The sequence below is a fragment of the Condylostylus longicornis genome, unplaced genomic scaffold (genome assembly GCF_029603195.1).
Source record: "Condylostylus longicornis isolate FDR11 unplaced genomic scaffold, ASM2960319v2 ptg000241l, whole genome shotgun sequence".
Taxonomy (NCBI): Eukaryota; Metazoa; Arthropoda; class Insecta; order Diptera; family Dolichopodidae; genus Condylostylus; species Condylostylus longicornis.
In genome coordinates this window covers 387726-403224 of record NW_026578208.1, presented here as the reverse complement: position 1 = coordinate 403224, position 15499 = coordinate 387726, and the positions used below count along the sequence as shown (strand labels likewise).

The following is a 15499-nucleotide window of genomic DNA, read 5'->3' as shown; positions in this document are numbered from 1 at the left end:
TACAAAATTTTTGGGGTGCAAAATTGACGACAAAAAGACTGTTAATTTGATAAATCAATGCCAAATATTATTCAACTTTTTGTACAACAAAACAAAAAAACAAAAAAACATTTTAGAATAATAAAAAAGAAAATAATAATAATAAAATATTTAATTAAATTGTCAACCTTGTTGTGCAAATAACAGCAAAATTATATAAATATTAACATTTGAATTAAATTAAATTTATAGGACACAATCATTTAAAATTGAAAAAATTATTCAATAAAATTAACAGTCAAAAAATTTAATTTGCGGCAAGCAAAGAATATAGTGAAATATAAAAAAAAATTGCATATGTTTAGGCGAGAACATTAAAAATTATTTTGTATTTCAAAACCAAATTTATTAATATAAAACAAAAATGTTGAAAATGAGGTAAATAAGATAAGAATTTCTAATTAAAGTTTAAAGAGTTTTAGAAAAAGAAAATTTTAAATATTAAGAAATTTTCTCATTAACTCATTTACTACCTTAATTTTAATTAATAAATAGCAAATGAATTGGCCGTGAACACAAAAATCCAGATACTCAATTTGTCACCCACAATTTCAATTTATGACCTTATATTCACAATTTATATTAAGCTATTAAATTTGTATTGCTGAATATAAAAAAAGTTGATGTTAGATCTACATTATGGGAAACAGAATAATCAAGATTTTCTTATTGTTAGAATCAATTTAGAAAATTTAATATTTTATGTAGCCATTGCAATAATTTTAATTTAAAAATTATACAGGATTTTCATTTAAAATATTATACAGCCACTAAGTCGATTAGTTTATACCCTAGTTATTTATTCTCAATCTCAATATAATCATATGAATCTTTTATATTCTTATATAAAATTGTCAAATAATTTCCTTGTATAACGAAATGGAAGAAATTTTAAAAAATAATGAAAACGTGAGTACAAAATTGTAATTATATTTTTTCACAATATCTTTATATTAATCACTAAATATTATGCTAACAATGTGTTTTTTAGTATATAAAGTGTATAACACAAGCAAACTAAATGTGCTGCACTGAAATTAGCAATAAGTTTCAAGATATTGAACACAAATTCTACAAAAATTTCGCTTATATATTTTATGTAATTTTAATCATCCATATTTTTTTCCATCATCATCCAGCACCGTATTATAAATTGTGATTATTCTCCAAAAAAAAAAAACGCCAGGATCTAAAATATATTTCTTATATAAGTATATGCATATCTCTGCTATACTGCAATTTGTTATGGGTCTGGATATAATGGAGATGAGAGTCACAAAAGATCCTATGAGTCGACGTAAGAAGGGCCTAAAAGCTTCAATTCCCTACGGAGAAAAAAATATATTATTTATATTATTTACTTATATTATTATTTATTTATATTATTTATTTATATTATTCATTCCAGAAAAAGCAAACTGTTGTAAACATGCATAAATATGCTATTAGGATTTTTTATTTTAATTTCAATGAAAACTTCAATTTTACTATAGAAATATTTATAGCTAATAAAATTTTAAATTTTATACCATAAAAATGAGAATGATTGTGGAAATTTATCGTATACAAAAACGTTTTAAATTTCACCCATTTCTACAAATCTATTCAATTTGTTCGAATTTACAATGTTGAGCCAATACAAATTCTAAAACTTTATCTTCAGAATCAATGTACAATTCTATTTTACATAAAAACTTTTATGTAAATATCATTTTTCTTGGGTTTCGTATTTCATGATGTGTTGCAACTCAACCTTATTTTCTAAATTATAAGAATTTTGAAATGAAAAAAACTTATTCAATTTAACTTTTTCATTCTAAACTTAACAAAGTTACATTTGAAATTATTGGCCAACATGGAGAATAAATCAGAGCGATGTTAAATATTTTTAAATTAAAATTTTATTTCTTTACATGCACTTAAACATTATATCACAAAATTTTGTCTTTTATTAGAGCAAATTATTTAAATTCCGAAACATTATATATCAGATATTTTATATTTTATAATATATTTTATATAAAAGGTAATTCTGTGATAAGTACAACCGTAATATGTACCATTGCTCATAAAATTTGCAATATGTATAGCAAATCGGTATAGTGTCCGTAATACGCATATTTTAAACTAAATCTCACAATATGAATGCAATAAAATATTACCGTGCTTATTACAAAATCACCTCGTATGTATGACTTACGTACATAAAGCATTCTGTCAATTATTTCTTTAATAACATATTTTACAATTTAAAAAAAATTATAAGTCTATTCATTTCATTATAAAATACATTATATAAAAAAAATATTAAAAAATATATTAAAATACATAATAATAATGAAAATTAAAGAGCAAAAGAAAACATAAAGAAAACAAAATATAAAAATGCTGTGTTCTATTTCTATTATAAAAATTATTCACAACTGTTGTTATACCCAGTTTAATTAAAAAAAAAAAAACAAATTTTTAAACATCAAGCAACAATCCGCAGATATTCCAAAAAGGATCAAATCAAATTCATTAAGTACTTACAAAAGAAATGATGAAAGTTATTAAATATTTTACAATTTTTTGTAAATTTAAAAAATATTTTTTTAACCTTAATTTATTTTATTTTTTATTTCCTACTTTGTTTTTTTTATATATAAGCAAAAATTTGTTGCAAATTTTTTCAAAAAATTGTAAAATAAATATCAAAAACGTTACATAAACAATAACATTATTTTTACCAAGAAAAAATTTCTAATATAAAAATTCTAAACAGTCAACACAAAAAATTTACGATTCAAGATATTTAATTTATAAATTTAGAGCTAAAATCTATTGAAATTAGAGCTAAAATCTACAGATCTAACTTCCTAACAAATTATGTGGAATTTTAATGCATGAATAATTTAATTTAATTACTTATGATTTTAATAAATAGAAAATTTTTGAAAATTATTACTACATAACAACTTGGTTTAAAAAAACATTTAATATTTTATTTAATTTATCTAACATTTGTAAATAATTTATAAAATCCAGTTACAAGCGTAAAAATTTTTATATTTTATCATTTTTATGATTTTTTCAAACACTTTCAACGGGAAAAATTGCAACCCTCATAATTATTTATTCATAAATACCCTTTTAATTGCAATGTGTATTTTAATATATAAAATATGAAAAAAACATGAAATACATATACAACCAGGATTAATTACAAAACAAAATATTTAAAAAATTGCCATTCACAATGATATATGTAATTTACATTTGAAACAATTTGGGTCCGAATGTAATATCTATAAAACAAATTAAAAAAAAAATTATATTTGTATATTTTTTTGTATAATAAAAAGTACTGAAAACCTTGAAAGGTTCACAAAAAAGCACATAGTTACAATTTTTGTTTTACAAATTTTACAATTATTTAAAATTTTTGTTTTTATCTACATATTAATGTAAATATTATGTATAAAATTTAGCTCTAAATTTATAAATTTTCTAACAATAAAAATCTCTTCAAATATTGCATAAAAAATTAATTTTTTATTATACATACATTATTTATGTATATAAACATTATCATTTTCTAATTAAAATGAACCAAGTTTACTAATAAGCAAATTTATTTTTTAATTAAGATTATTATTCAAAAATCCCTGAGCACATAAAACAAATACAGATTTAACAACAAAAAAAAAAAAAAAAGAAAACTAAAATATCATAAATTTATTATTAATTATTCCATAAGTACTTGTAATAATATATTTAAAAAAAAAAATCATATAAAACTTACATTTATTTCATTTTAAATATATTTGAAATTCAAAGAAAAATTCATAAAGAATTATTTGTTAAAAATAACAACCAAAATACAAAATTATTTATTTGTTATACAATATAGTTTATTTAAATTAAATTAAATATTTTATTAAAATTTTTAATTTTAACATTAAATATATACATAATAAAATCGATAAAAGTTAAGAAAATCATCTCGAAAACTAGAAAAAAATAGATAAGAGAAAAACCTTAAAACTCGTTCAACGCCAAAATTAAGCTTAATATTTGTGTTATCTTAATAAAATTTTAAAATAATTTAATTTATTTAATAAACCTAGACCTCATATTCTTTATGAATATTTTCTATTATTTTCTAATTTAAAATATTTATCTTAATATTACTTTACAGTAAATAAATTTATTTCACTTACAAAAAAAAATTACAAAGCCTACAAATTTTAATAAAAAAAAAAATCTTAAAATAACAATTTTAGCGAATGATAACTAGATATAATTTAAAATTAACTTTTAATTTGCCTTTGGTACAAATCATATAAGATGGTAGAATCAATTGGTTAAATTTAAATTTAATAAATTTCCATTTTGAATTTCCTTATTTATTGCATTTGCCTAAAATAATTATATTATTAAATTAAAATAAATACATTTTTATATAATTTATTTTATACTTACTCCAAATGATTCAAGCAATTGTTATGTAAAATAGAATTTCAAGCAATTATTTCCACAATACAATTTGAAGGCACTTCTCTCTAAACAAAATTTTGAATAATAAAAATAATTTTTTTCCAAAATAATTTTTCCAAAAATTAAATATTCTGAATTTTTTCAAAAATAATTCAACAAATTATTTTAAGCAGATTTTCTTGCTCTTCATAATTTTTGGATCCCAGAGTAAATATCTAAAAATAATAAATTTCTAATTAAAATTATATTTTTTCTTACCCTATTATTAATTTTCAATCATAATATCAGAAATATTAATAAACAAAATAAAAGTTATTCAGTTGACTCCACTGCTCCAAGCCTGATAATTTAAATTATTTGTTGGTAAGTTAGAAATATTTGTGAATACTTATATTTGTAACATTTGCTTATGACCATTGATTTGCTATCTCTATTTATATAAATATAGTGAAGTTTTTGCAATATGTAAGACGCCTATTATTCTTGATCATTTTAATTCATTTACCATAGCAAACAATAAATATAAAATAACTTTTGGCGTTCAACGAGCATCAGTATCAAAAACACACTAAAAAAATAATAATAGAAGAAAATTTTAAAGAAAATAAATGGAAAAATAAATAAAAAAGAAGAAGAAAAATGTTAAACACTAGTATGTAATTTATATTTAAAAATAAATAATAAATGAAGAAAAAAAAACATTATAATTAAATATAAATAACAATTATATATTAAATTATATAAAAAATTATATATAAAAAAGAAAAAAAATAAATAATTATTATTTTTATTTTTTAATAGGAAAAAAAAACTACAAGAAAAAATAAAATAAAATGACAAAAACCAAAAACAAAAATATTTTATTAAATAATATTATAAAATCAAAAAAAAAAAAATAATAAAACCGCTAAAAAAACCCAAAAAAAAAAATTGTATTATAATTATGGTAAGTTATTAAGTTTTCGAACATATCGTTTATATATTTTTAAGAATTTGTTTGAAGTTATTATTAATAAAAAAAATGAAATGTATATGATTAAAATATATAATTAAATATAATTAAAATAGTAATATTAATATATTAATTGTATACATACATATATAAAATATAATGTATATGAATAAAGAACGTAAGATTCAAGAAGAAAGAAAGAAAAAAAAATTAAATATAATCCAAGAAATACGCAAAAATATTAATAATAAAAGAAAATAAAACCGAAAAATGCGTATAACAAAAAAAAATGTTAAAAATACACAAATATATTCACATACAATATAAAATAAATGTATTTTACATAAAAAAAATATAAAAATATTAAATAGAATCAAATAAAATCAAAAAAAAAAATTAATGTTATTATTATAATGAATTTTAAGTAATATAAATGAAAAACAAATGAAAATTACAACTATATAAAAAATATTAAAAAATTGTAAGAAAAAAAAACAAAAAAAACCCATTTAATTATAACGTATATTTATAAAATTATATAAGAAATATAGACATCTATTTAAAAAAAAAAAAACAAAAAAAAAACATATATGAAAAAATTCAAAAAACCAAAAAAAAAAAGGACTAAAAAAACGCAAACTTGAGAAATAATAAAAAAAAAAAAAAACAAAATAAAAACTAACAAAAAAAAAAATAAAAAAATAATGTGGAAAAATTAAAAAAAAAAATTGCTTTTATATTTTTAAATTTCTCACCTAAATTGAATTTGAAGTAACATTCAATACCTCCCTGGTATGTTATCAATACCACCCTGTTCACTCAATTTTCTTTCTATTCCTCCAACACTAAGCAATTATTGTAATTATTTAACAATTCGTTTTTTTTTTTTTTGCAACTCTACAATCAAATCAAATTCTACAAAATGTTAAATAATACTATGAAAAAATAAATAAATTTAGCAAATCACAATCTCACATTAAATTGAAGTATTTAAACATAGAAAATAATAATCCTGCACTGTTTTGTTGATCTTTTATTAGCCTAAGCGTGTATCTTCCTTTTCCATCTCGCTTTTTTATTCATTTTGAAATCAGAATTCACCTTTTGCTTATATCCATGATATTTCAAATTTTTCCAATATTTCCAAGATTACTCATTTTTTCAAATTATAATTTTTGCATTTTTTCTAAAATTATCGACTAAACCAATCTATAATCTTTAAAAACAAAATGAATAAAATAATAATTAAATTTTGTATACATTTTCGAAAAAAAAACTCGGAAATTGCATTATACAATTATGAAGATGATAATCATTTTCCTTCTTCTTATTTAGCGAATAAAATAACAAGATATATTATATGACTAGGCCCTATTTATAAATAGTAGTAAAATATGTGCAATAACACAAAATATAAAATTGAGTAAATATTTTGTTACAAAAATTTTATATATCTAGTAAATAAATATTATATTGTATGTAAAGAAAATCCTAATAGTATCAAATACAGAAGATATTTGATGAAACACAAAAATTTTAAATGATCATAAAATACATACTGATTTGTTTATTTATAAAACAGGTGAGTATTTGTTTCAACTTAATTTAGATTCTAAAACAGATCTATCATAAATTATCTAACATCAGATTTTTTTAATGAGTTTAAGAAACTTAAAACTGTATAACAAATACATAGTTTAAATACAAAAATTTGTTCTAATGCTCTAAATAAATTATTATAAAATATTGCAACTACTAATTTTAATATCCAAAATTTTAAATTTAAGCGACTAATTTCCTAAGTTTGAAAACTAACACAAGAAAACGAAATATGTACCTGGATTTGTTTAGTAATGATAAAATTTTTTCTATATACTTATCAAAATTTGCTAAAATCAATTGTCACAATTATTAACGTATTAATAACTTTGAAGATAGCAAAAAGTTCTTTGAATATAATAATAATGTAGAAATTTCAATTATGATTCATGATATATTATTACACATAAAATAACACGTATCGAAAATTATAAATTTTATAGGAATTCCTTATCTTTATAAAAGAAATTTTATAAAGATTTAAACAAAGAAAAAAATTGGAACCACATACAATACAGTAGAAAAAAAATAATAATTATCAACAAATATAATAAATTTTACAACTAGTTTTCGTTGATAACAAAATAATTAGACCAAAAAACTATTGAAATCTCTTATCATACTTGATTATATCTTATCTCTCTTAATTATATAAAAATTAAATGAACTATATAAATATTTTGTAAACATAATGTCGAGTTCTTCAAATTTTTGAAAATATTTGATTTCTGTCATCCAACAATTATTACCCTATTGTTCAGTAGTTTTTTTTTTGTTTTCCAAGATATTATGAATGGAAATGTATACATATTCTATGTTCTTAATGATATTTTTCAAAACAATCTTATTTTAATTTGAATATATGTAATTAAGAAACCTTATTTTCGTTTACAATATATATTTTTTTTTATTAATATGAATTATGAATTCGATTTAAACAATATAATTTTTTATTTGATTTTGCTTCACACATCAAAAAGTTTTGCATTCTCTTCATCATAATTATTTCTTTTGTTTTTTTTTTAACTTAATAATTTATAATTATAATTAAAACTTTGTTTTTTTTTTAATTACTATATACAGTGATAATCACTACATTATTAGTAGTCTAGTGACCATTCATTTTCAGCTATAAACGCATCAACAACTTCTTTCATTGAAAAATTTGGTATTAATTGATCTTGAGTTAGTTTAACCCTTGTTACTGGATCAAAATGTCCAACACGTTGTAAATGTTCTTCAATATCTTTTCTTTCATATGTAATACCAGAAGGTGTAATTACAGGATCAGTTAAAATCTCAAAACTAATTTTGCCACATAGGAAGTCAGGTACATCACGCTTCTAAAAAAATATAAAAATTTGAATTATTATTGCTTCAAGAGATCGAGATCTAGTATATTAAATTCGAATATTGAACAGAAAGTGAAGTGTAAGAAAAAGTTATTTGAAGGCAATTTTAAATAATTTTAACAGCAACACATTGAATAAAACAAAAAAAGAACAGAACATTATAAAAATGTAGATACTAGAGAAATATTTGCACTTACTCGTCGTTTTTCATCGACTTTTGCGAATAAATTATTTAACTCAGTCATATGATCCTCCTAAGGAAAAAGAAAAACAATATAAAATTTAAATTTAAAAAGAAAAACTTTTTCCGGAAACTTACACATTCCTGTTCAATTTCTTGGCTTTTTTCTTTAATTAAATCCTCGTTTACATTATCTTCTAATTTTAATTTTGCGATTCTATTTTCCATATCTTCTTTAATAAGTCTACAATTAATTATATTATTAAGGTTTCTTTAATAATTTATTAAATATATTTAATCTTAAATATAATATCGATAATGAATCTTACCTATTTAAATAACTTTGCAATTCAATTTCCTGGCAAATTCTTTTTTCTTCCAAAACATTCCAACGTTTTTTTCTTGCCAGTCTTAATTGAGCTGTAATATCATCACCAAAATTTTGTTTCTGCTCTTTAGCCAAATCGAATGCTACAAAAGATTTACAAAAAAAAATTATACAAAAAATTTACAAAATATAATTATAGAGAATACTAACCTCTTTGAAGATGTTTAATTGATTCATCATACAATTCTAATTCCATTAAACTTTGACCTAAGAAAAAGTGTGGTTTAACCAAATTCTGATCCATATCTAATGCTCTGCGACAATCTTGACATGATTGCTCCCATCGCTTTAATTTCAAATGGCATAATGCACGATTTGTAAAATATGTACCATTTGTTGGATTTTTAATCTGAAACAAAACAAAGTTCATATTGATTTTAGTTTTAATATTGAAATATCAAATAAAATTATAATAAAATGAAAATAATTATATAAATATGTAAATTTTTTAAGGGTAGTATTTGAGCTACGCATGTAATTTTAAATTAAACAAAGCAGAAGATTAAAAAGTAGGCAAATAATAAATAATTTTTTTTTTAAATTAATTAATATTGCTTCTCATAGCAACAGAAAACCGATTGAACAAAATCTAATACTGTTTTTGTGCTAGTTTCAAATGCATTCAATAAGATTAAAGGCTTATATTCTATAATCATTAGACATTTTACTTGTAATCCAAAAAATATGATTAAAAAATTATTGAACTTAATTAATAGATACACAGATAATAGGGTAGGTACCCTCTCCTATATTTCTAATATGTATTATTTTTGATAAAATTCAAGTAAGATATTATACATAAAGAGATTAAGGAAATCTGAAAAATAAACCAAAATAATAGTATTTAGTTGAACAAACTTTAGCCGGCAAAAATAAAGTATTTTTGGCTCCACAATTTTTTTCCTACCCACGTAAATTTTTTATTTAATTTTTAAAAGTTTTTGTTTTCATGTTATTCATGTCTCTTGCTCCCCTATAATAAAATTTTTACAAGTCTATAAAATATAGATAATATTATTGTACTATAATATACCCAATTTATTTGCCTTTACTAAATTTAAACCAATTCAATGTTGCTATAGAGAGAAGCAAATACTTCCGTAAGTAAAATGAATATTTAGGTATACATTCATATATAAATTTATTTATTTAGTAGGCTATTTATTGTACCTATTTCTATAATAAAATTAATAAATATGTATATTATAAATAGCTAGCATTTCAAGATATAATTAATAACATGTGTACACACATATTAAAAAAAAAAATAAATTTTAATACAAAATTGCCCTAAAATATGAATATTTTCAAAATTCTCGTGGAAATTATGTAGATTGAGTGTTGGGTATATCTTCGCTAGGTATCACAAACATGTGATTTATAGGTAGATCTATCTACATTGAAAAAAATAAAAATCAATTATGAAACTATTGAAAATTTATACTTAATTACATTAATGAAATACAAAAGGACTTTTATGGGGAAAACTCATTTTGAAAAATTTCAAGGTTTCACTTATTTATAGTATTCATGCTTATTGTATATACTTGTGTACATATGTAGTATATACATTACGTTATAGCTGTAGCCCAAAGCGAATACTATGAAGAAGAAACCTACCTGTTTTAATTTCTCATACAAACTTTAAGTTTTATATATATATGTACTTATAATAATATATACATATATGTAGGTACTTACAATGGCTTTTGTATAACATGAAATCGCATCTTCATATTTTCTTGCTGCAAATAATTGATTTCCTTGCTCCTTTAATTGAGTATCAGTTAAATTAGCTGTTGAATACATATGTTTACTCATTTTTATATAAATATGTGTATAATATTAAATTATAAATGAAAATTTTTCTAGTTTTTATTTCCGAAATAGAAAATAATCCTTTGTTTTTTTTTTTCTCCCAAATTTTCTTTTTTCTTATTTTGCTTTTAACGCAGTATTAAAAAAATCTATATATACATTTTTTTTTCTTTTTTAACTTTTACATGCTTAATACTTATATGTAACAATGAAATTATTTAAATTTTAAAATCTATATCGTATTTAAATTTAATTTATCTAAATAATTTTAAAATTTTCTAAGTTAATTAAATTGAATTTCACTATACAAGTACACAGGAACAAAAATCAGAATTAATATTTTTCTCAAAATGTCATAATCAGTTATCAAAAAATAAATTAGCTCTCTGGTGTCAGATATGTAAAATACAAGTTGAAAAAAAAGTAGTCTTACCAAAATGACTCGATTAAAGTAGTAGAATCTACTAATTTAATTTACTAATAAATTAGTAGAATCTACTATTAAATTATTTTAAAGAATGAAATTCATGACATAAAATTTGATCTTGTCTCATGTGAATTATGAATATAATAAATAATATTAAACTTGGATTTATGACTGAAAATTGCAAATTGAACAAAAAGTACGAAATAAATTTGTCCAATATTTAAGACCTCAATATTAAAATACTTTTGATATACTGAAAATTTATTTCAGCCTTTAAAATTTACAATTGCATGATAAAGTAAATATTAAGAGTAATTGTTTAAGATTGTTTGTCAGCTAGTAATTTTTTTTTCATTTCTTTTCTTTTTTGTTTCCTTTCTGTTTTAATTTTTTGATCATGTACACGTCGTTTTTTCTTAAGCAACCATTCTTCTTTTTCTTTAGATTGTTTATCTCTTATCAATTTTCTGAATAGATTTCTGTGACGAGGTTTAACCATTCGTGCTTTTAATCTATGTTCTTCGATCTCGATTTTCTTTAATGCTCTCTTGTTCTCCTTATGTACTTTACCAGATTGAACTGCCATTTGTTTTTTCTATTAAAATTTAAAATTATATTTTAATGTTTGTAATTTTTTTTCAAACAGAGAAGTTATATGTTACCTCTTTCTCACGTTTTTTCTCTTTATCTTCTTCATCATCCTCATCGTCTTCTTCTTCATTTTCGTTATTTTCATCAGACATTGTTTCACCAATTTCCGCAGACTCTTGTTGGAATAAGCTTTCAAGTTGTTCATCTACATTTTCCGGTTTTTCATCTTCTGCCTCTGATTCTTCATCGGTTGGTTCTTCAAAACCAAAATTATCATTTCAATAATATTGTATAAATAAAATTTATTTTAATATAAAATTTACCATGAGTTTCAATTAGTGAAGGATCACGTAAAGCTTTTTCTTCAGGAGGAACATAAGCATCACGTTTTGGATCAACAAATGGTGACAAATGAGGTGGTAAAACAGCTCCAATAAAATATTTATTTGTTGGTAGAAGTTCCCTGCGGTTTACGCAATCGAAAACCCATTGCGGTTGAATATAATCCCTAGATATATACTGTTTACTTAAGCTTGGTCTATCAACAATATGATGTGTAATAGTTTCATCATTTTCATCATAAGTAGCACCAGGAAAAATACTTTTCTCCCACGATACTCTTCCACCAAAAGAACGAATTAAAATTACAAGCGGCTCACGTGGTACCTCTCGATTTATGAAAAATTTTAGTCCTTTAAATAAACTTTTCAATTTTTTAACACTCTGTGAATCCTTTTTGTATTTTGCCATTCTTGTTGCGTTATCAGTATCAGTTTCTAACAATTCCATATCTATTTCATTTTCTTCTTCTTCTTGTATACTACTATTATCTGTTCGAAGTAGATCAAAATTTAATGCTGCTATTCTATCAGAAACAAAACTATGTTCGTTTGATAGTGTTTCGGCTGAATCTTGCAGCATATTTGAAGGAAATTGTGGTGGATATGCCAAATTAATTTGATGATATAAACGGAAATTCACAAAGCCCAACATTATTGTATAAAATTCTACAAAAATTGACATTACTTTAAAATCTACTTCAGATTTACTGTGCGGTTTGAACGGATAATAATGTGGTACTATCCATGTCACTTTATGTCCTTTTATATCGGCTTGGAAATAGTATCCTTTAATAGAAATAAAAACTTTTCGAATTGCTTTAGCTGCTATGACATAATGAAGGAATTCAATAGTTAATCTTCGGCATAATGATGATTGCTCTCTAGGAATCAAATGAATTGAAGGAAAAGTGCTGAATAAAAATAATAGAGTTAAGCAATCATCTAAATCTTTTATAGCATCTATAAATGTTGGATAACGTTCTTTAACTACATGATCAAGTTTTAATTGTGGAAACAGTTCAAGACGCCGTTTTAAATTACGGAAATCGCGAATTGCACGATCACGGCCAGTTTTTTTGGCAAAAATCTAAAATGATAAAGATTTAAATTTATTATTTGTTGATAGATATTTATTCAAAAACCTTATAGTTTCGCAAACTCCAAACGATTGGCTCATGTAATAAAAATTTTATGTCTTTCGCATGATATAATATTTTGATATCTGATGAGCCTTTCTGAGCTCGACGTCGATGTTTTGGTTCACGAGGATAAATGCCTTTAATAATGCATAATCTACGAAAATCATTTAAAGTCAGTTGAAGCCTTTTTAATGCTTGCTTTCTTGAAATATAAAATGTTGCTTCTCCAGATTGATACTAAAATTATATTAGTGAATATTAAGAATTATCAAAAACACACGAAGAATGAAAGTTTTGCAAAACATAACCTTTAAAATTTAATTTTTGCAATAGCTTTAATGCATTTACCTTTTTAGGCCTTCTCATGATTGAAAATTTAATTTAGTTTGTATTTCTTCAATTAAATAACTTTATAAAACGCAAATTAATAATTAAACAATCGACATAAAGAAAGATTTTTTTAAAATCCTTAATTTTTTTAGTCTTTACGGCGCTACTGAACTAACAAAAGAAACTAACGTGTGTTGTGACGTTTATTTATAGGAAATTATAACAGATTATGTTTCTTCCATATTCACAATTTTTTTACTTATTCACAATTTCGCTTTAATAAAATTCAGTTCTAGCAAACGAAAATGGGTGAAAAATATTGAATCAACCTAAATATTTTTTTGAGTAAATGATACTGTGGCTCAATACTCCACTGAGTCATTCTTAATTTCCACATTAGAGTATCCTAAAACAATATTAAATTTATACACGGCGATTTTAAAATATTGTGGTAAAGGTGAAGGTAGCAAATGTCGATTGAAATATTTCTATGGCAATATTTTCTCCTTTTCACTGATCTTAAAACAACTGCAATAAACGCACAATATTCAAAACAAAAAAGATTAAAGGACAAATCTACGTTTTAAAACTTCTGTTTCTCTATGAATACAAAATTTTCTCGAACACCAAAATGCTAACTAAAACTGCTTCATATATTGGATGAATTTGACGTGTTTGATGAATTTACTCCAAAATTTTTGAAAAAATGTCAAATCTGTAATAAAATCAGAAACGTCATAATAAAAACGAAATGACAATACTTTTTTATTTTTGAAAATGATATAAAAAACGTAAATAAAAATAAAAATAATTTATAAGCAATGCAATCACGTACACGTTACGATAGAAATAAAAAGTCTAAAATTCAAACAAGAAATGGCTTTCAAGTAGAAAAAGAAGACAAAACAGTAGGTCAGCTTAATGTGGAAAAATTATATAATTTCGAGGATCCAGATTTGGACATATTTTATGATTTATCTGAATTCCTAAGTCAAGAAATCATGTTGATGAAAAGTGAGAATGTTGAAAAATTTAAAAATTGTGAAATTAAAAATGAAAATACTAATAGAGAAGTATTAACTACCGGCAAAGAAAATTTTGATAATTTCACAAGCAAAACTATACCGCAATTCAGTAAAGAATCAACATCGAGCTCTCCAAAATTAGAAGCAGAAAAAAGAAACGATTGTAATATAAAATTTCCAAATAAAATTGTTGGTGAAATATATACCGACTTCAGTGAAATGGAAGATAAAGAATACAAAAATTTAAAAAATAATTTAGATATAAGTATTTCTAAAATATATTTTCGAAAAAAAATCAAATGGACTTATTCAAATAAGAAACCAAGGAGGAAATTTAGCTTACCAAAGGACAGCATATCAATAAGTACCAGTGAGATTTTATCGGATAAGGTTGAAGATATTGAAACTTCCAAAATTGATGTTATTTTATCACAACCCGTTTCAGATAATTTAGTAAAATTATCATCATATTTTATGTCAAACGACAAATTAGATACGATAAGTCAAGATGAAAATCTAAATAATACTGCAAATTCCATAGATTTACAAAAACTATTTAATAGGGGTGAAATTTTATTTTTTGGAAGATTAACTGATCTAGATCCCGTGTTTGGTTATAACCCACACCAAAGGAAAATAATTCATCCTGGAACATCTAAAATTGTAAGTTCAGAAATCAAGTGTCATAATGACTTCGGTGTTGAATTTTCAAAAAATTTTGAAAAAACAAATATTCAACTTTCTAAAATTAAAGAAATTTTATCTCCGCAATATCAAATCCAACCTCAGAGTCCAAAATTTAAAATACCAAGGCCTAAAACACCACCATTAAATTCAA

The 15499-nt window shown here is 22.2% G+C and overlaps 2 protein-coding genes across 2 annotated transcripts; both read right to left on the bottom strand.

Annotated features, from left to right (window-relative positions):
• Positions 1-7958: 7958 nt before the first annotated feature.
• LOC129616582 (E3 ubiquitin-protein ligase CHIP) lies at positions 7959-10831 on the bottom strand. The gene is made up of 6 exons (XM_055532205.1): positions 10692-10831; positions 9141-9339; positions 8932-9073; positions 8741-8846; positions 8619-8675; positions 7959-8412 (listed from the first exon to the last, which is right to left on the bottom strand). Exons 1-6 carry the CDS (start codon positions 10809-10811, stop codon positions 8170-8172), a joined length of 867 nt encoding a protein of 288 aa, XP_055388180.1. The 5' UTR covers positions 10812-10831; the 3' UTR covers positions 7959-8169.
• A 646-nt stretch (positions 10832-11477) lies between these two features.
• Positions 11478-13812, bottom strand: LOC129616580 (pescadillo homolog). The gene is made up of 5 exons (XM_055532204.1): positions 13655-13812; positions 13310-13543; positions 12150-13254; positions 11898-12082; positions 11478-11830 (listed from the first exon to the last, which is right to left on the bottom strand). The coding sequence occupies exons 1-5, from the start codon at positions 13670-13672 to the stop codon at positions 11555-11557; spliced, it is 1818 nt and encodes a 605-aa protein (XP_055388179.1). The 5' UTR covers positions 13673-13812; the 3' UTR covers positions 11478-11554.
• Positions 13813-15499: the final 1687 nt, after the last annotated feature.

Coding starts and splice junctions, on each gene's coding strand:
- LOC129616582 (XM_055532205.1), bottom strand. CDS start 10,811: ATGAGTAAACATATGTATTCAACAGCTAATTTAACTGATACTCAATTA. Junction 8,676..8,740: donor AAGAAATTGAACAGGAATGT/GTAAGTTTCCGG, acceptor CTTTTTCCTTAG/GAGGATCATATGACTGAGTT. Junction 8,413..8,618: donor AAGTCGATGAAAAACGACGA/GTAAGTGCAAAT, acceptor ATATTTTTTTAG/AAGCGTGATGTACCTGACTT.
- LOC129616580 (XM_055532204.1), bottom strand. Junction 12,083..12,149: donor TTCACTAATTGAAACTCATG/GTAAATTTTATA, acceptor TTGGTTTTGAAG/AACCAACCGATGAAGAATCA. Junction 11,831..11,897: donor AGAAAAAACGTGAGAAAGAG/GTAACATATAAC, acceptor AAATTTTAATAG/AAAAAACAAATGGCAGTTCA.